Genomic DNA, 21,458 nt, shown 5'->3' on the forward strand with positions numbered 1-21,458 from the left:
TAGTCAGCCTGAAGAACTGTCCTTTTTGTGCTGCAATCTCATTTTGGAAGTATTTCCTGACCATTTACGGTCTTCTCTGCTCACTGCAGTGAAGAGGATGCCGGGAATAGGAAATCCATCATTTCTAATGAATTAGCTTCCTCGGACCCGAGACTGAAGAATTAACATATGGAAATCCAATTCTGTTTAATACGGAAGGGTTATGTGTCCTTAAACTCTGTAAACCAACTTCTAACGTTGCCATTCTTCACAGATACCCCTGCTCCAAATTTCATATACACTTTCCTGTAGACTAAGATAATAATCTGCAAAGATGTCTAAGCAGAGTTCCATTATCTAGCCTTAAGTAAGGAATCCTGAATTTAGAAAACCAAGCGATAGGAAGATAAATATTTCAACATAGATGTTCTCAGAACTAATTATCTATGAAAAATATTTATTGGATTATCAACGGACATTCTAACAGGAAAGCCTGATGTACACTTGGCAATACTGTTTCAAAAGCCATCTTCCCTGTTCACATGTGGCAGATGTGTGATGCTGTGATATCCGAATCTCTTAGGGTAGGGAAATGGAATGTCCGAAGCCGTTGCACTATTTGATTTTTAGATTTCCAATAAATGTTCTTTGAGATGTTTTTTTCACAAACACTATAGCAACTTGAAAACAGAAATAGCACTCTAATTTACAGATACGACTTTTAGAAACATGAATGTCTTAAAGAGGAGCTGACATACCTAAGTTGCATCATAGTAATTTAAATTCAGAATATCCATTCCTAAAGAGGGTGGTTCCCAAGTAGACTGTGAAATTTGGCTTTGGCGTCTCTAACAAGTGCAGAAACCTTGTTTGAGCTCAAGTGGAACTCAAGAGAGAGTTGAACCAACATAAATGTGATCCTGATTGATGTGGCTGGGCCTCAGGAGCAAGTGCCCAGGGATTGTCCTCCGCGATCTTCATCTTCCATCTCTGCCTGCTTCTGAGTGTTGACTTTATGCTCTGACACCAAGGATCTACTTTCTCCCTATGTTTGATTTTGCTTTTTCAAGATCAGACCCTACTCTTGAAAATCAAAAACAAAAACATTTTTTAGGGTATCTTGGGCAGAATTTCTGGTGGGGGTAGGAAGCACAGGAATCTGTTTGAATAAGCACTCCAGGTGATTAAGTGCTAAAGGAGCATAATATTAGTAGTTGGACTTAAACAATGTAACTAAACCAACTGTTTTTAAATCTAATTTGCTTCTCTGATCCTGTCACATCCTTATATAAAAGCAAACAGTAGATGGACCTGGGTACATATGTCAGCATCAGTATGTTTAATTATTGGTATATTTAAATTACTATAAAATAAAAGCAGAATATTTGCATATTTATGAAAATAAGAATATATATGTAACTATTTACTGGTATTATGCTTGACATGGAAAAATCAGACACATTCAATGTAATTCGTAGTTACTATTATTTAATATTTTCCTTTCAGAGTTAACCAATGCAATTAATTCCAAAATCAAAGTAAATATGATAGGTACTGGAAAGGATGGTACAAACTTCTCATTATTTATAGATATGATATATGAAATATAAATAGTCTTTTTAGAGAAATAAAATTGCTTGAAAGAATCATGTAAAAATCTGATATAAATATGCCACTTTTCCATAACCTAATCTAGTTAATTAATGATATTAAATTAAAACCTCAAAGCAATTTTGGGTAAAATAGAAAAGAGCTACTTGTTCTATTGGTTCCTGAGCAAAAGTTGTATAAAATTCTGAAAAAAGTTTGGGATCTTAGTTTACCATGTTTTTATATGTACAAAGAAGAAAAGGAATTAAAATATGCAGTAGTTACACCAGAATAGGAGGGCAACACAACAGAACAAAATGGAAAATAGGGAATAGGACATATACGTATAAAATTATCTTAAATAAATAAATAAAATTATATATGATGAAAAGAGCATTACAAATTCGTAGGTAATGAATGGCCTAGTCAATAAATAGTGTTCATACCCTTGAAACTATATGTTTTGACCCAGAGATATGTGTGTAAATAGGAATCCCAAATAGTTACATATACATCTTTAGTACATGGCAACAGTGGCAATTTATAGTGAGAAATGGTATAGTTTACAGAATTCAGGCACTGGGATAAGTAATTATATCAAAAAAAATTATATACCTACCTGCGCTATCAAACAAAATAGCATATTCTAGAAGATTAAAACATTAAAATATTTTGGATAGAAATGCAAATTAAAATGAGATTCTTAATTACACTTATCAGACAAAAAGTTTGAAATCACACTATATTGGTGAAGGAATAGGAAAACAGGCATTTTTAAGTATTGTTTAAGTTAAAGGACAGGTATATAAGTCCCTTAGAGGACTATTTGGCAATATCCATGAAAATTAAAAATACTCATCCTCTCTGACTCAGTGTATCCATCAGGGATCTGTAAAGAAGTAGAACCAATAGGATGTATGTATAAAGAGATTTATCTTAAGGAATTGCTGCCCTTGAGAGTGGGGGCTGGCCAGCAAGCTGAAACTCACACAAGAATTAATGCTGCAATCTTGAGGCAGAATCCCTCCTTTTTCTGAAAACCTCAGTTTTCTCTATAAAGGCCTTCAATTCATTGGTTGAATCCTATTCACATTATTGAAGGTAATATTTACTTAAAGTCAACAATATTTTGACTTCACATCAGCACGTAGATTAGTGTTGGTTAAATGACTGGGCACTATAGCCTCCCCAGGTAACACATAAATCTAACCACTGCACTTACCAATTTTACTTCTAAGAGTTTACTGTAAAGCTATACTTGCCCATGTAAAGTTTTATACATATACACAAACACACATACATATATATGGAAAAATCCATTGTAGCATTTTTTTATAATAACAAAAGACTAAGAACAACCTAAATGTCTAGAAACAGAGGACTGGTTAAATATTATGTTCACTGAGATGAAATATCCATTGGTAGGTTAAAAACAAGATGCCGTTTGTATGAAAATATCTTTTAAAAAGTTCATACTCTAAGGTACTCTTAATATTCATAGACTATCTTTAGAAGAATATACAAGGACCTGTACAGTAGAGTAAGGCTAGGACAGAGACTTACCTTTTCTAGAATAGTCTTTAGCACCTTTTGAATTTTAAATTAGATCACTATGTTAATTATTCCCAAAATTAAATAGTTAAAAGGCAGCCTGTTTCTGTGTCTCCAGAATGGCTGGGATTAAAGATGGACAGCATCAGACGGCAAAGACATGGGGCAGCCAGAACTCTCATACGCTGTTGGTGGGGCCGTATGATGGTGAATCAACGTGAGAAAAGTTCTGGCAGTTTGTTTATAAAACTGAACCTGTATCTACACAAGTGTCTAAGAACTTCACTCCTAGGTGTTTACCTGAGAGAATGAAAGCATATGTCTGCAAAACCATACTACTGTACAAGAATGTTCAGAGGAGTTCATTCTCAATGACCAGAAAACCGGAAAAAGCTCAGGTGTTCATCAGTGAAAGAGTAGGTGAACCTACTTGGTATATTCATGCCATGGAATACCACTCAGTAAATGGAAGAAACTGCTTACTATGAACTAAATGTTTGGGTCCTGCCACCCATCCCCTCTCTCTCCCCACCCCCACCGCCAGTCATATACTGAAATCTAACTCCTGTGTGATGGTATTTGCAAGTGGGGCCTTTGAAGGGAATTAGATCACAAAGGTAGAGAGAGCCCTCACCCGGGGGGCTGGTGCCCTTATCGGTGAGACCTCGGGGAGCTCCTGCCGCTTCTGCCCTGTGAGGACACAGCAAGACAGCAGGCTGTGTATGAGCCGGGAGGCGGACTCACACCAAACACCAAATCTGCCAGGGCCTTGATCTTGGACTGCCCAGACTCCAGAACTATATGAAATAAAATGCTGTGGTTTATAAGCCACTCAACAGCCTATGGTGTTTTTGTTTTAGTAGCCCAAACAGACTAAGACACTACTCAGAGATGCAGCAGTATGGATAAATTTTTAAAACATTATTCTGAAGGAAAGAGCTGTTCAACAAAAGACTATAGATATCATTCCACTTACATAAAGTTCTAGAACAGGCAGAGCTGATTTAGGGTGGAAGGAAACTGGTACGGTGGTTGGCTCTGAATGGTGAGGGCAAGTATTGCTAAGAGGATAAAGGAACTTTCTAGTGTCAGTGGCCATGCCCTATATCTTGATAGGAGTTTGGGTTACATAGGTCAAAGCTTATAGACTGGTATATTTATGATTTGGGTATTTCATGAAACATTTTACTTTAAAAAATAATCTTAAACAATTAATGAACTCTAGTTAATGACATGTTTGCATAGTTCATATATAGTAAATATATGTTAAATATAATAAAGTAAATATATTTTCACCTATCATGGAAGGAAAGTTTGTGTTTGTTTTCAATGTAAAATATACAGTATTGGCTAGAAATCAGTGAAACAGGCACTTTTATACATGATTTATAGGAATGTTAATGTGTAAATAATATTTGTTGTTATTTATGAATCTAAGCAATTGGAACTGATGTCTTAAATTGACCATGTTTTCAAGTCAATTATAAGATGGGATACTAAACAAACATTTAAAAATGAGGATATCTAAGTTTTCATAAAATTTTTTAAAATGAAATTTTTATTTAAAAAAATTAATCAAATTATATTTAAAATTTTCTGTTAGAAGGTGGCCTAGAAAAACATACATTAAAATTGTATGAGGTGTCATCTGGCAGGAGTAATCATGTACTATTCCTTCTCTTGCATCAGAAGTTTTCAAATTTCTGTAGATAACATATTTTAATTTTGAATGGAGGAAAAAGTGCAGTTCTTTGAAGGAAGTAATCCCTATATTTGAGACAGGAAATGAAGGATAACTGAGAATAGTCGTTAGCTTTTGCCTTATAACAAATCACCCCAAAACTTAGTCTTTAAAACAACAACCATTTATTTAATAAATGATTCTGTTGGTCAGAAGCATAGCTTGGGCTAAACTAAGGGCTCCCTTGGTCTCAGCTGGGCACATTCATATGGCTGTGATCAGCTACCAGATTGGGTGAGGGTGGCTGATTGTTGTCTGGGGTGTTTGGCATTTTTCTGTGTTGTTTCTTGTCCTCTAGAAGACTAGCACAGGCTTGTCACATAGGCAATTTCATGAGAAATTTTGGCCATGAAAAATTCAGTTGACTTGGGTTTGTTTACATGACAATACATTCACACATGTGCGCGCGCACACACACACACACACACACACACACACACACATCCCTATACAAATTTTCCTCCTCCAAAGAGTAAATCTATTCTGTGCCTCCATTTGAACTCAAGTCAATTGACAGTTTACAGTGTTAGTATAGAAATGCTAAAGAATTTCTATCCAGTACCTTTTCCCAAGAAAGTCTAGAAAATACTGTGGGTATATACGTGTAGAAAAGTATGTTTATGTGTACAGATTTATACATGTTTAAAAAATAAAGAATTTTAAAATCTAGAGTGCACCTTGGAGATTACCTCCAGTCTCAGTTGTATACATATGAAATATTTGAGGTCTAGAAAATAAAGTGATTTAATAAATCCAATGCTGGTGATTTCTGAATTCAAGGAAGAATTTCACAAACTTTAGTAGATACGGACAATTGCTGCTCCACATCTATCCCATCTTCCTGTACCGAGGATACCAGGAAATTAATAACTATACTTGCCAGACTCCCTTGCAGCTAGTGTTCTGGACATGATTTAAGATCAACCAGTCAGGTGTTCCTGCCACTGGGAGGCCAAGGCTGTGCTTCTGTTGTCTTTTTCTCTCCATAATTGACCAAACAATGATAGAAGCATTTGTCTTTTTCTGATAGGTCGCCTGATCCTGTTGGTTTCCTGATGGTCGTGGTCTCCTGATCTTGAAGGTTTATTAACTATGGTAGAAGTGTGGTTCTGGAACTGGAGGATCCCTGCCTAGGGAAGATCCAGCAGCTACTTTGTGGCCTGTATTGGCTTGCTAGCTATGACATAAGAAAGGACCACAAACTGGTGTGGCTTAAAACAAAAGAAACTTACTGTCTCACAGTTCTGAGGCTAGAAGTCTGACATTGAGGTGTCAGTAGGGCCATGATCTCTCTGCAGGTGATTGAAGTAATGCTTCCTCTCCTCTCCTAGAGTTTTGGTGATTGCCCACAGTCCTTGGCTTGTGGATGCCTCACTGCCACCTCTGACTCCAGTTTCTCCTGTCCTTCTCTCATGTATCTGTATCTCTTCTCTTTTATCTTCTTTGAAGGACACCAGTCATTGGATTAAGGCCCATTCTATTCCATACAACCTCATCTTAACTTGATTATATCCGTAAGATCTTATTTCCAAATAAGGTAACATTTACAGGTTTCAGGTAGACATGAATTTCAGGAGAATACTCTTCAACCCAATATAGTGTCCTAATATGCAATGGTAATCTTTTTTGAAAGTTGAATCTAGCCTCATTCCCTTTATCCATCTCCCCCAAACTGAAAGTCTTTTGATATTCTGTAATAAATACTTTCCCTTTAAGTAGCTAGAATGGATTCAATTCTTTTCAAATAAACTCTGAAAATGTATCGTTATACATTTTTTTCCTTAAGTGTTCAATTTAAGGTTTTGCTTTTTATCACAGGTGTTGGTAAAAGAAAATGCTTCCTAATTTGAAACTTAAATCTTTCATAATCTCAAGAATTCATTTTTAATTGCTACCTCTGGGTCTATTAATAAAGCCCTCATTAGATACACATAAAGGAGGAGAACAAGCATTTATTAAGAGACTACTATATGCTATTTGTTGAAAGGCTTTAATAATTAATTGGGCAAGTACAATTTGTAACATGAATTTCACAGAAAAGAAAACTGAGGCCCAGAAAAGAGGTAACTTTTAACAATATTTTGTAACTAGTAAGTAAGAGTTTAATAAATTAAACAACAGTGTTTTTTTTTATTGCTCTGTTGTTCCGTGAAGTACTTTATTGGAGGAGGAGAAGGTAGTTGAAGGATTTTAAGTATTCCTGATTGATAGATTAACATGGCATCAATGATGCAATTATCCAGAATGGAAACAATTTAAAATCAGAAAGTCTGAATCTAAGAGAGTATTGTCCTGTCTAGTAAGTCACATTGGCAGCCATGGAGTAATGTCAAATATTGCCCCAAGCATTTTGAATCTTTTTTTTTGAAATTGCCATTAGAACTTGAGTCATGCTCTTTTGAATATCCTCAGTGGTGCATTTTCTTTCCTTTTTGGGTTGCTTCTTCCCTTTTTGAGTGGCTCTGATTTTAAAGACAATGGAAAAGTTGTTCAGAGCAAAGATTCATGAATAAAATGCATGACCAAGAAAAGTCTGTGCAGCACAAGATCTCACAAATGTTTTAGAATTTCTGCACAGTAAGCCTGCCTGTCTGTCTGACCTAGCAGATTAATTCATCATAGACAGTGCCATTTATGCTGAAGAAACAAATTAATATTGTCTTCATTTGTGTTTCAGGTAGGCATGCTTTCTTAGGTCACTGGTTTCTTGGAGTTGTCCATTCAAGATTTGGCACCTTCTTTTTAGTTTTTACTGGAAATATCAAGTTTACTCAAGTTTCTATTGTTCTAAAAAAAAAAATACTCCTTTGTCCAACTTCTCTTGAAAGGTCAGAATAAATGCCAAGTCTTCCCTGTGTCTGTTCATCACTCCAGATGCGGCACCGTCTTCGCAGAACCTTTGCTTCTGCTCAAATTGTCCTTTGCAATGAAGCTGTTTCATGGTTCTAAAGCACAAGACACGATGCTTTAACTCCAGGGGTCTGGGGTAAGTATGTTCCCAGCCTGGGGCAAATAAACCCGTGGAGCCGAAATCTGTCAAGGGGGAATAAACTTTTTTTGGCTCCGTTCATCTCTCTCCTGGCCGCCCCTGTCGCTCGTTTTTCTCATTTTCTGCTTGGGAGGCCAAAAAACCTCTCCTGTCCCAGTGTGTGTTCACCTCTCCCCCTGCTCCTTGTAAACACATACTGATTCAGAGATGGACTACTTCTCTCCACCCTTTGTAAACACCTATTGATATGGAGATGTACTAAGGCCAGGAGAGAGATTCTGGAAATACTGCAATTTTACCCACAGATGCTCAGCATCTCTCCAAGCAAGAAAAACAAAATTAAAGGTACAATAACACTTTTTCACCTAGACAAAGATCAGGAAGTTTAATTACCAGAGCAACTGCAAAAGGAGCCTTCAGAAATTGTCAGCAGACGTGTAAAGTAGTACAATCCCTATGGTAAGTCACTTGTCAATATCCTTTGAAATAAAAAATACACATATCCTTTGAAACAGAAATCCTACTTCTAGGAATTTTCCTAGAGGTATACTTGGACACATGCAATATCATACATGCAGATAATATTCACTACAACCATATAAGGAACAGCAAAAGAGCCCATCAACAGAGGTCTGGTTAAATTAATCATGACACATCCCTGTAATGGAATTTAATTAGCTCTTAATTACTTATCTTAATTAATTAATAATTATGTTCTCTATCTTGCTTTGGGAGGCAGTTATACCCATGTATTCAATTCTCAGAACATACAGATTGAATCTGAACATCTTTGTGAATGCATATTATACCTCAATAAAAAAATAAGAACATGAATAGTATAGTGTTAAGTTAAAAAAAAAGGAGTCCATGACACCTTTTCCAAGACATTTGTTAAGTAAAACAAAATGGGGTTATGGATCAGTTATGTATATTGCCATTAGTATAAAAAATAATATATGAACATAGCTGCATATGCATAGAGTATCTCTTGGCTGATGCAAGAATAAGGTGGTTGCAGGGCTTCTATGAAAGAGAATCACGTGGGTGGGAAATAAAGGCAGGAAGGAGATGCAGTTTTCACTCTATACCCTTTCTACCTTTAATTTTTTTTTTACTTGTTGGTGTATTACTTTTTTTAAAAGTAAAGCTCTTTCCTAATTAAATTTGTCATCAGCCACTGTTCCCATGATTAATTGCTTATTGAAAGGACAAATCTCAAAATTTGTCAAGAGGTGTATGAACCTTTCGGGTTGCTGGGCTGCTGCATTCCACCTCATGATAAACATTCTTGCTATCTTTAAACAATATTTGTGCCAATAAATAATATTTTGCTATATTTACACACATGTAAATAATATTTTATTGACATTAAGCTACCTCCATAAGCTCTTTCCTTCAGTATGGCAAATACTTCACTTGCTGCCTTAAATCCATAAAATATCTATGGAAGATACAAAATGGACCTCACCTTTTCATGAGAAAAGGAAAAATAAGGCCCTTTCTTTATGAATACAATGGGTTAAGGCAGTGACTAACCCACTTCGACAGCCCAGTTGCATAAATACTGAAAGGTAAGCCTGTTATTATTGTCAGTATTCAAACGATGTGTGCATTAAGTGACTTGAAAATATTACCCAAAATTTGTGATTTTTTTTCAAGTTTTTCTTTTATGTTTAAATGTTATTTTAAAGATTTAAGCTAATGAAAATGAAAAAATTATTGGGTTATCTACTGAAATATATCTCAAAGTTCTATAATATTACCTGGCCTTTTCTAGTCTCTTGAATCACATATGTAGACCACTGTCCTGTATATCTGAGGAAAGATTGATTCGGAAATTATTCATTACTTGATGGAATTAACTGTTCCATTTAGCTAATGGAGTCCTTGAAATACAGTCATAGAGCTTTTCGACCAAACTAAAAGTTATTTATATTGATTATTCCAACTAACAATTACCTTAGTAATTTTTAAAGCACAGATTAACAATGGTCATTGTTCACAGGGTATTGTTGAAGGTGCACAAATGTAGTTTTAGAAGTAATATTTAAAATATTTGGATGGAAGAATAGAGGCACATATGGAATTTTGTCTCCAAACTCAAAACTGTCAAAAACTGTTGCTTCCAGAAGGCATTCTCCATTCCTGGTGATTATTTCCTGTCTATATATAGCCTTACCTTCTGGCTTGAAATGGCATTAAACTTCATAGCACATCAGTAGTCACTTTTAATTAAATTTTAGTTAAGTTTAATTTAAAAATTTGTGTTTAAAGTTTTAATGTAATAATAGCAAATATGCCTTGTTGAGAGATAAATGAATGTAGGGCCGAGTTTAATTTTCAAGCTTTGGGATTGGACAGAGTGGCTTTGAATCCTAGATCTGCTACAGATCAAGTAGATTAGGGTTCAATTTAACTTACTTAACCATTGTGACCTTCATTTTCTCCATGCATAGAAATGCACAAAATATGATCTGCTTCATCAGGTTGTAGTTAAACATCAATCCAGCAGTATATCTAAAATGCTAACGACAATGTATCTATAAAATGTAGCTATTGTTATTGTTGTGAAAGAAAATGCTTTGGGTTTTTCTGAAGATTATCCTAAAGCAATATATTATGATCCAATGTTATATTTGTTATGAGGATTAAAATTTCATTCATACCCTCAGTGATTTTTTCCCATGTGGGGCTCTGACAGAGAAGACCACACCCAAGTCTCTTTATCATGGAAAAGAGGTTCTGTGGATAAACCTGATGAATTTATGGGAAGAACAGTCTTTCAAGACTTACCATTTTAAAACCCTTCATACATGAACCCTGTCTGAAGTCTCAGTTGTTTTAAATGGCCCTTCCTCTCCACTCTGCTCTTCTGTCTCAGCTTCAGAGGTCTTTCCACCACACCCGGACCATCAGAGGAGTTAAAATATGACCCTGAGGCCCAATAACTTGAATGTTCTAGTGGAATCTTCTAGGCAAACGACAGTCTTACACGACCCATCTCCCTACTCCCAGGGGACACATCATTTGCTTACATGTCTGTCTGCCCCATTAGATGGTAAGTCCATTTGAGAGTAGGGATGGGTCTCATTCATCTTTCCACCATTCCACAGCCCCATGCAGAAGGCTTACACATAGTAGGTACTAGTTTGTTTCTTCCAAATAATGCACTGAATATTATTATATTCTAACCATTTTGATGAAAATATTTTTAAAAATAGCTACTATTTCAAGAGTTCTTATTTCAAAAAAGCTTAGTCCTTTTTAATTGGTATCTTGTTCTAATTGTCATTTGTTACGTCTAATTCAGGAAAGCCATGGGTGACCCCTGAGGCTTTTAAAGTTGTCCCGTAGTTGGGAGCCCGCTGACTTGGGTGCTTTTCTAGTTGCAGCTTTCCTGTGTCACAGTGATATTCTCAGGGCGATCACAGTTATGTTCAACTCTTGGCTGCACATCAGAATCATCTAGGTGCCCAGTCCTACACGCAGGCTATGGTTTAGGAGAGCAGAGGTGAAACCCAGACAGGAGGAATTTCAGTCAGCTGCAGCAGGATTTTGAGGCCCACTCAGGCTGAAAAACAGCTGCACCATCTGTGGTTTCCTCTGGGGTGACTGAAGTGCTGTGTCTCTGGTCTAACCCGAGCAGAAACAGGCTATGCAAGGTTGCAAAACGGTGCTCTACTGGTCTGAGGTGGACTAAAAATGTTTGGCCTGCACAAGTATTATTGTTTTATAATTGTGAAATATTTCAAACATAAAGACCAGTAATGTAATAAAAGCTTGTAGACCTACCATCCAGTCTGACAAAACTTATCATTTTGCTATATTTATTATAGATTTTTATTAAAGTAATAAAACATTACAGATGGCACGGAAGCTCCTTGCATGCCTTTCTCATGCCTATCCTTTCCAGGGATAACAACTGCCCCAAATCTGGAGGTTATCATTCTGACCCATATGCTTCACTAAATATGTATTTATTCAAAGACTGTTGTGTTTTCTTGTTTTAACACATCACGTATATGGTATCAGATTCTGTACAGCATTTTATAAAATTATGCCAATATTTAAAAACTGAAAAATTTCACATAAAATCAAATTTGTTGGCTTCTCTTGAAACAACCGGAAGATCTGGCCCCAGGGCTAGCTTTCAGGTGTGACAACATGCCGTGCTGGGGCGGCACTGTTCGGTGTGGCATGGCCCCACTGTTCATACTGTGAGGACATATGTGCTTGCACCTGGGCCTTGTCTCCTTTGATGCAGGCTTGGCCCCTGATACTCAACTTCCTCCCAGTAGAATTTCTCTTTCTTCAAGGCCATTTCTGCTGTCCTCTCCTAACTGCTTAATAGCAAAGACAGCTACCTTCCAGGGTATCGCTAGCTGCCTCTAATATCTGCCTCTGTTTCCTATTTCTCCTCTCTTCTGTCTGGACTTCATTTGAATTTTCTTGCCAGTTCCTACCATGTCTTTTCAGATTCTTGACTTTAGCACCAGAAGAGAATAGTTTTATTTATATACATTTTAGACTTTGCCAGTAAGAAGTTAGTTATTTTGTTTAGCAAACTAAACCATCATATTACATTTCTGTGACTTTTGGTTTTGGCTCTTCTCCCTATTTTAAGTGTTCACATGTTTTGGTACCTTTTGGGGGCAGCTTGGGAGCTGGAAGATTGGATGCTGGATGAAGTGGGGTTTTATGGTTTATACATTTCATAAGGGCTGAGATCATTTTGTCTTTGATTTTCCCGCAGCATTTGGCGAGGTGCCATAACAAATTATAGTCTCTAAAGATGTCTTTACTGAATGAAGAACTAGTAACCTAAATTATAAGTGTTTTATTACAGAGCCCTCCTTACAAGTCAGGGCAACCCTGGCCTGCCTTTGTGTTTCAGAATGCATGCAACCCAAGGTGCCTCTCCTGATAAAGATCTGAGCCTGACAGGGAGACCAGAGAGGCAGAGGCAGAAGAATTCAGGGTTTGTGGATAGTTTGGGTGGGGATTTTTTAATAGAAAGAGAGAGGCTTTGAGACATCCTCAGTGTTTGGGAAAATCTGAAGTTGAGAGAAATGAACAAAATGTTATCAGAAGGTGCCGTCTTGTGTAATTAATGAGATCCCTATTTGTGACTCTTCAGTGGAAGAAGAACTAGAGAATCGAATTGCTTTTAATTGTATTTTTATGTCATTGTGCCTGAGACAGGACTATCAGGTTTTAGGTGGATTACATCATAAAAGAAATATACATGCCGCACAGTTTGACTATAATGCCTTTGGATGTTTTAGCAAAGGGCATCTTTGCTAAATACAGAGTTTTTCCACTCTGGTTACAGACAGTAGGGCTTCTCGGGAGACTCTCTCCATTAGGACCCAAGTCATGGTCGGGAACATCTGAGATTAATGACGAGGCATTAACTGTCACCAGAGCAATTTTGTCTGTAATATGAAATGCAATGGAAAGTCAATTTCAACAGCTGGTTGGAAAATAAATGAAAACACATGCCTGGAAGTTATAATTCATATAAGTTTAATTTCTCAAATCACATGTGATGAATTTAAAAAGCAGTGTCTTTGCAGTAATTCAGCTTAAAATACATTCAAGCCTCTCTTTCCATCTATGGTCAGGAAATAGGCACTAATGACATCTTAACACACACAATTATGTTAGACCTACTAACCCTGACTCACACCAGCTCTGGGCTTTGGGTAAGAGGCAGCATGGATGGAAGGCCCATGACATCTCGGTCAGTACACGAAGGGGAAGATAGCTTGGTCTTCACAGTTGGAAAGCTTCATATATTCTTGCATTTTTCAGGTGGACGTTTGCCATCTCCGCCAGGAATTCCCTGGCTAATGAACAAATCCTGGAATCCTGCTGTATTGGTTCGCTAGGGCTGCTCTCTCACAGCACCACAAACCGAAATGCTTAAAACAACAGAAACCTCTTTTACAGTCTGGAGGCTGCAAGTCCAAAATCAAAGTGTTGGCAGGCTTGGGTGCTCTGGGGGCTCTGTGGGAGAATCTGTTCCCTGCCTCTCTCTTAGCTTCTGGTTGCTGCCAGCCCTCTTTGGCCTTCCTTGACTTCTAGACACAGCACTGCAATCGTTGCCTCCCTGGTTGATGTGGCATCCTCCCAGTGTGTGTCTGTGACTCTGGATCCAGATTTCCTCTTACAAGGAGACTGGTCATTAGAATAGAGCCCAGCCTATGTCAGCATGACTTAATTGTAACTTGGTTACATTTCCTGAGACCCTATGTGCAAATAGGTCACATACACAAGTATTGGGGTTTAGGACTTCAACAAGTATTTTTAGGTGGTACAATTTAACCTATACTACCTGTCTTCCCCTGAGACCACCACCCCTGAGTCCCTTCCAGTCCGAAATTCTGGAGCCGCAGCAGGGTGTGCTCTGGGGGTCAGGTGCATGGCCCATCCCAGCTCATTTCATCCTTAAACAGCAACCCAGTCGTTTGGGGATGAGTATTTTAAGAAAACAAAAGGCTCAGAGACCTTAAGCTGCCAGCTAGTAGGTGCAGAGCAAGTATTTAAATCCATTTAAATTTAAATGACTTAAACCCATACCTTTTCTACTAGGCTCTGCCACCACTCTCTCTCAAAAAACGCTGGATCCTGGTCTTTGGAAGCAATTGTTTAAATAAAAATTCATCTCTTTCCCATTTTTCCCCTCAAATGTAGTTACTAAAAAGAGTAAGTATGAGAGAGTTGGAGAGAGAGAATCTGGTGATAGATTTTTCCTCCCAGCCAGAAACATTTGCCCTTTTCCCTCCGTGAAGCAGTGACTTTGTAGATTTCAGGCTGCCTATGGCAGAAAGACCAGCTGTCAATCAAGAGCACCTCCTATTCCTTAAAATGTTATAAATTGCAGATGTATATATCTACTTTTTTAGTACATTTGGGCAATTGGACTTTTAAAGGAATCTCATCTGTCATCAAGTTCCATTTCTCTGCTCCTTAAATAATTCTTAAATCTACCCCCTCATCATCACTTCCATAGCATGGTTCTGTTCACATACACATCTCTCTAACTTGGCTATTGCAGTGGCTTCCAAATAGTTCTCTCTGCCTCCAGGTTTCCTCCCATCTAACCCACCCTTGACATTGCTGACTCATTCTGCTGTTTAAAAGCATGTTTTTATACATTTGAAAAGTGTTATAGTCATTCAACAAACATTTACTGAGAATATTTTCTGCCAGATGTTAGCCCCCACACTAGGACACAGCAGTGAAGCAATGGAACAGAAATTCCTCCCCTTGGGGAGCTTATATTCTGCACAGTTCATGGTGCCATTATTACTTATCATCTTTCTCCTGTATGTTTTGACACAAATCTTGGCATGTAAGAATGACGATGCTGCTGCTGACACTGATGAGTGTTTTTATTTTATTGAGCATTTACTTTGTGTCAGCCATTATGCTGTCTACATACACATTTTATATCAACCCAGGTGAAAGTTAGTATGCTGCTGATTTGTGAATGAGTAAATGGAGACTCAGAGAGTTTAAGTAAGCCCAATTTGAGATTTTAAAAAACATGCTGGAAGCAAGATTCCAGTCTGGAACTTTCTTTCGTCAAGGGCTTGGCCACTACACTACCCTTTTTCTCTTAGCTGTTGAAGGGGTATAGAGGAGGAATAAAGTTTTCCTCTAACCTCTCAAATTTAGTAACTGGAGGCCTTCAAGTTAAACTGACAAAAGACAGATCAGCAAGAGGAAAAAACAAAGTTTATCTGTGCACACAATGCACATAGATGTGGGAGTACTTGGTGATAAATCTCAAAGGGGTGGTTGGAATTTCAGGCTTATATACCATTTCAACAAAGGGTGATAAATGGTGAAGAAGTGACTAGGCAAAGGAAAAAGGGGGTTGGACTTCCAGGTGGGGTAAATTGTGGGAAAGTGACTAGGAAATGTAAGGGGTAACTGAGGGTGGGTAAAGGTTGTTTATGCAGACTCATCTCCGTGCCCTCTCTGTGAGGAGAGTCCTTCTCCCCTTCTGGGTAAGGGTGAGGAGAGCACCTTTACACATGGAAATTTCCTTTAAAATGGAAATGCCATTTACAAAAGGGGAATTTATGCTCTGCTTTTAGGAAGATACAGGGAGGGCAGAGAGCTCTTCCTGAACCTGTTGTTTCTTAATTGCCTTCAACTCAAAATAACCATTATGCAAGAGTGGCATGTTTTGGGGTAGCATAATTTGATCCCCCTTCAGGATTTATGAATATGTAACTGAACCCTATATAAACATTTTTAAAGCAAATAATGACTGTAATAAGCTCTTTACAAAATGACAATTTGGTATATTCTCTTTACTTAAGGCAGTGGTTTGCTCTTCGAGGACATGACACTTTATCATGACAGAGTGGGGGTGCTACTGGCGTCTAGTGAGTAGGGGTTAGGGAAACAGACCTTTACCACACAGAATTCTCTGGCACAAAAATATCAGAAGTGCTAATGTTGAAAAATCCTGACATATAAGACAGATAAAAATATTTAACAAAATTTATGCTCTTTTTTTTTCTGTTTTAAAGTTGCTGACTGAATGTATTCTTTATGCATTGAAATATACATAAATATACCTTGTTTATAGTTCTGAGGCTTCCTCCCCTGCCATCTTACAGTTTAAATTTAGTAATGGGTCTTTGGGGAAAATTGCAAAGCGGTTGAATACTTTTTAAACAGATATATTTCCCAAGTTTTAAGTACCACTTTACTCAATTGTGTGTGGAAACATTAACTTAAAATTCTAATCTAATGCTTTTATATAATTTAAAAATATAATTAATGTTCTGTTCTCATATATGAAAATGATGTTAAAGGCCACTGGATGTAGACCTTCTTAAAACTGATTTATTGGTAGCAGTGATGGGTCTGTGATGAGTCAGCGGTTTTGCAAGTTAACATCCTAGTAGTTATTTAGAAAGTGGTCAGCTGGGTACTAATGTCTGGTATGTGACTGTGGAACAGCTGTTCTTTATGGGAAATTAAGCGATCTGTGTTTGACTTAAATCTGCACCATTGGTCTTGACAGCACCATGTTTTTTTCCCTTTTTATTAAGTTTCTGACCTGCACAGGCCCCCTTCATGGCTTGAAAGTCCAAATATAAAAGTCATATTCACTTAATTACTTTTCTTTTCCCTTAAAAATTATCCTTAACAGTTCTTTGGGGTGGGAAACAGCATCTGAAGAGGTGAGCAGGTATAGAGAGCTGCCCTGTTCTGCCCCTTTAAAACATCAGGAGCCTGAAATTTGTTTATGAAATTGACTGTTTCTTGATGGACATTAAAATTAATACAGTTTTTGAACACCTATACGTAAAAGAATGTACATTTTCTTAGTTCAGCATAAATTTCTGCCCACAGATCAGAGCACCTAGTTGCTTTATCCCAGCTGTTGCGTAATGCTGGAAGGGATTAAGGGATTAATATAAACTCATTTTGAGTTTATATTAATTTTTTTTGTTAGATATTGAACATTTCTTACTGAATGTCCTTTTTTTTCAATCATGTTTAAAATAAAATCTGAGATTTTTATTTGTAAACATAGGAGACAAGGTATCACAATCTTTCTCTTTTTTTTAATGCTCATTATTCTTTCTCATTTATTCAGTAGCCATCGTCAGGAAAAGATAATTTTGGCCAACTAACCGACATGTCAACTGGTTCACTGCACCGTGTCAGTGTAAGACAAGGATGGTGTAATCTTGGTCCTTTTTACCGAAGGAACACTGAGAACATTCAGGTTAAATATGACACCTGTAATTAGGAAGACCTATGGTTGTATCACAGCAGTTTTAAGGATGAGGTAATTTTGGGAGTGTTGAAAAAGCAGAAATTTTCGACGCAGTTCATGACACAGTGCATTCTCGGCCACCCAGCATGTTCTGCAAAAGACAGGCCTGCTGTTGTCCTTAAGAGTTAACGTGGCATGTTATGAAGGGTTTAGAATCAGGAACAAAGGGTCCGGATCTCTCTTAAATATCTTATTTTAACTTCTTAGGCCCTGACATCACCTCCCTGGGATCCAAGCGGCTTGGAACAAATGAAAAGTCTGTGAAAGCCAGCATCTAAGGAATCATGTTCCACTAAGAGAAAATAGACGGGCTGCGATTAGATTAGGCAAGGTGGGAAAGGGATACTGGCAGGTAGAGCGCCGGAAAGTTACAACTTGGGTTATTTTTTAACTGGCGTCCTGCAAACGGGCGGCATGTAGGCGTCTCACTCGCTAACTTGTAAATGAACTTCGGGTTCTCTTGAGCCGTGGAGGCTTCTGAAGCTGGGAACCTGGCAGCGGTTCAACGACCCCGCCCCCGGGGACCCCAGGGCCCCCTTCTGGGGAGCCGATGGTCGGGGAGGCGGCCGTCCCCGAGCCCAGGCACAGCTGCGCGCGCGAGACTCGGGGCGCGCGGCGGCCGCCGCCCCCTCCCGTCCCCGCCTCCGCCGGCGCTGCCGCCTCGCTCCGCCCGGCCCGGCCGCCCGCGCTCCCTCCCCTCGTGGCTGGCTTCGGCGGCGGCGGGCGGTGAGGGCGTGCGCCGGCCGGGAGGCGGCGGCGGCGAGGGGAGGGAAGTTTCGAGTGGAAGGTCGTGTGCCGGCCGGCGCGTCCTCCCGCTCTGCGCCGGCAGCATCATGGCGGAGCCGGGCGGCTCTCCCGTGCATGTCCAGCAGCCCCAGCCGGCGGCCCCGGGGACAGCGGCGGCGCCTGTCCCCGTGGCCGCCGCGGCAGCGCCCGCCCCGGTGACGCCCGCGGCGGCGGCGGCGCAGGTCGGCTGGCCCATCTGCAGGGACGCGTACGAGCTGCAGGAGGTTATCGGTCAGTGCGGCGGCCGCGGGGGGCGCGGGGGGCGCGGGGGCCGGGCTCCCTGCTGGCGCGCCCGGGGGGCAGGCGGCCGGCTTCGGGGCCTACCGGCTTCCACAGTTTTTTTTTTTTTTCCTACTGTATTTGTTCGCTCTGTCAGCGCCGGCGCTGCAGCAGGCGGCGCGGCGGATGTGACTCGCACTGCGGACGAGCCGCATGCTGCAAACTTTTATCTCCCGGGTCGCCGGGGCGGCGGAGCGGGGGCCCCGGCCGCGCCGCCGCGCCGCCCTCCACCCGCTCACCGGCGCCGCAGCCCGTGGCCGATGGCCACGCGGGCGCTGGGTGGGGTGCGGGGGCGCCGCCCAGGGCTTCCAGGGCCCCGGGGGGACTCGGCGGGCGCAGCCGCGCCCCTGCTCTCCGGGCTCCCCCCTCCGCCTCCGGCCCGCAGCCTCTCGCGGGGTAACGGGGCCGTGCAGGGGTCGCGGAGGCCCGGGATCTTTCCCGAGGCCGGGGAGGATGCTGGCCTGCCTCCCTGACTGCTCCGCTGCACGCCCGCCTGCAGCCCGGCCCTCCGCGCGCCCGAGGACCCGCCTCTCTCGGTGCCGGGGCGCGCCGCCCGCCGCCCAGCCGGGCCGCCCGGGCAGAGCAGGCGCCTTGGGCTCCTGCACCGGGTCGACGCCTTCCTCTGGTCCAGGGCCGCGCTGCACGAGTGAAACCCGAAGCTGTCGGTGATCCGCTCCCCGCCCTGCGGTGCCTTCCAGTCGGCTCGCCGTATCACCTTATCTTACATTTTTAAAAACCTGGCGGAGTCAACGGCAAGAAGCCGGCGTTACCCTTCCTTGGGCTGAGCACGTGAAGGGCCGGGAATTTGGGGCTGAGCCTTCGCCTAGAACCTCCCGTAGCGGATCAGCCCCTCTGGGAGTCCTGAGAACCCCCGGTCAGGGGAGCCCCCGTGTGAAGTGGGCCTTCAGCTTCTGACCTTCCTGGCGCCGGGGTGGGATGCTGCTGCCTTCCCATATGTTGATATTTAAGTACGATTATGAAAAAAGAACTCAGAATATTTATTTAAATTTTTTTTTTTTTTGCTTTTCATTAGAAAAAGTTCTCCACTCTCCCGTTTCAAAACTAAAACAGGTGTAAACCTCAGATGTTTAAATGAGCCTTTGCCATCTACAGTGTGAATGAAACACCATAGACAAATGTATATATATGTATTTTATAAATATGAGAAAATTTTATATGTATCTATGAAAACCATGAGCGGAACAGTAACCTAGGCTATGTATAAAAGCTACATATAACCTAAAATTGACATCTTTATCTAACAATTTTTGAAAACCCAGACCTTTCATTACTTTTGGCCAAAGTGTGCCAAGGGGTGGGGCTTTGTGTCAGCACCTGCGTTGAAGAACGTGAAGCGCTTCTCAAAGCCTAGAGTTTAAAGTGAAATCCCCATTAACCTGGCATATAAGCCCTTTCACCTTGCGGTTGTGCTACCTGCCCTCAGCCTGCTTGCCCTCTTCCCTGTTCTGCTCATACTGATTGTACCCTGAATACCCTGCTGTCTCGGTGGCATCTGCATTTCTGTTCCTTGCTCCCTGTGTGCAGACTCCTTTCTAAGTGCTCATCTTTGTAGTGAATCGAGCCCAGCTTCCAGTGCCAGAGTGAATGTTCCCTGAGAAGCCCTCTGCTTCTTCCCAAAGTCCCATGGCTTCTGCCCCTTTTTTTACACACTTCATAGCATTGTAAGCCCAGGGTTTTTGTTCGCACAACAAATCTGAGGGCCTGCTGTGTCCTAAGCATTGTGCTAGGTGCTAGCAGTAAAGCAATTAATTAAAAAAGGTCCCTGCCCTCAAGGACTTAGGAAGTTTATATATATGGCTCTATAGATTGTGACGTGTGAGCACTGGCAGAGCACGGAAAAGGGCATGAGTGCTAGAAGAAATGAGAAGCAGGATTTCCCACAGAAGATGCTTTATTTGAGCTGGAGTTTGATGCCTGAGTATGAGTTGTAAGGTGCCTTATTGTCTCCGTTGCTACCTTCCCAACCAGCTGTGAACCTCTCCAGGGTCTTACTTATCGCTCTGTTCTAGCATGTGGGGATGGTCCGTAAAAGTTGAATGATGGTGCTTGCCACATAGTCTTCTATAGGGTGGGGCCAGAATTTCCTTATAATCCATTTTATATGCTTTTTGGGGTTAATTATCAGGGTTAAAATGCAAGCTTTTTCTTTTGAAAATGTAATATTTTGAGCTGACCAATTTTCGTGAATTAACAAATGGAATCGTCATTTAAGTGTTGGGATTAACTGCAGGACTTCCTGCTTGCCCTACCGGCATCGTTAATTATGGTTGGTTAATTTAATTAAAAAAGAAATTTACCTGAGGACATTGAGAACAGAAACATCTGCTTATTACTCCTGTGCTGATTTTCCCATGTTCACACTGTGGGAAGGGGATTTTCTACATTTTAAATTTATCTCATGTTTAACTAAAAAGAGGTGGCCTGTGTGGAGGCCATGTTACCAAAAAATCAAACTGCTGGAATAGGGTTTTGCAAGGGCTTACTGTTTATAGGGAATTACAAACCCATTTCCATTTAGTGTCTAATGCTAGTTGGGTAATTGTGAGTGAACTTGTGGTTAAGCCCTTTTGCTTAAACATTACACTCAGAAATTAGTAGTTCAAACACTGAACCAGTTTCAACATGAATGTGGTTGGACAGCCTCTGCCGCTCCCTGCTGTGTATGCAGGTGTCACATGGTGGGGCCCCAGCAGTGCGAACGGTGACCAGCA

The 21,458-nt window shown here is 40.5% G+C and overlaps 1 protein-coding gene across 1 annotated transcript in view; it reads left to right on the forward strand.

Moving 5' to 3' along the window:
• Positions 1–18,322: 18,322 nt before the first annotated feature.
• The window catches only part of STK39 (serine/threonine kinase 39), a 278,894-nt gene continuing 275,758 nt past the window's right edge, over positions 18,323–21,458 (forward strand). The window contains exon 1 of the mRNA XM_036884016.2: positions 18,323–18,678. Coding sequence (XP_036739911.2) covers positions 18,495–18,678 — 184 coding nt within the window. The 5' untranslated portion in view covers positions 18,323–18,494. The remainder of the gene's footprint in view (positions 18,679–21,458) is intronic.

Source organism: Manis pentadactyla, chromosome 8 (assembly GCF_030020395.1).
Source record: "Manis pentadactyla isolate mManPen7 chromosome 8, mManPen7.hap1, whole genome shotgun sequence".
NCBI classification, from domain to species: domain Eukaryota; kingdom Metazoa; phylum Chordata; class Mammalia; order Pholidota; family Manidae; genus Manis; species Manis pentadactyla.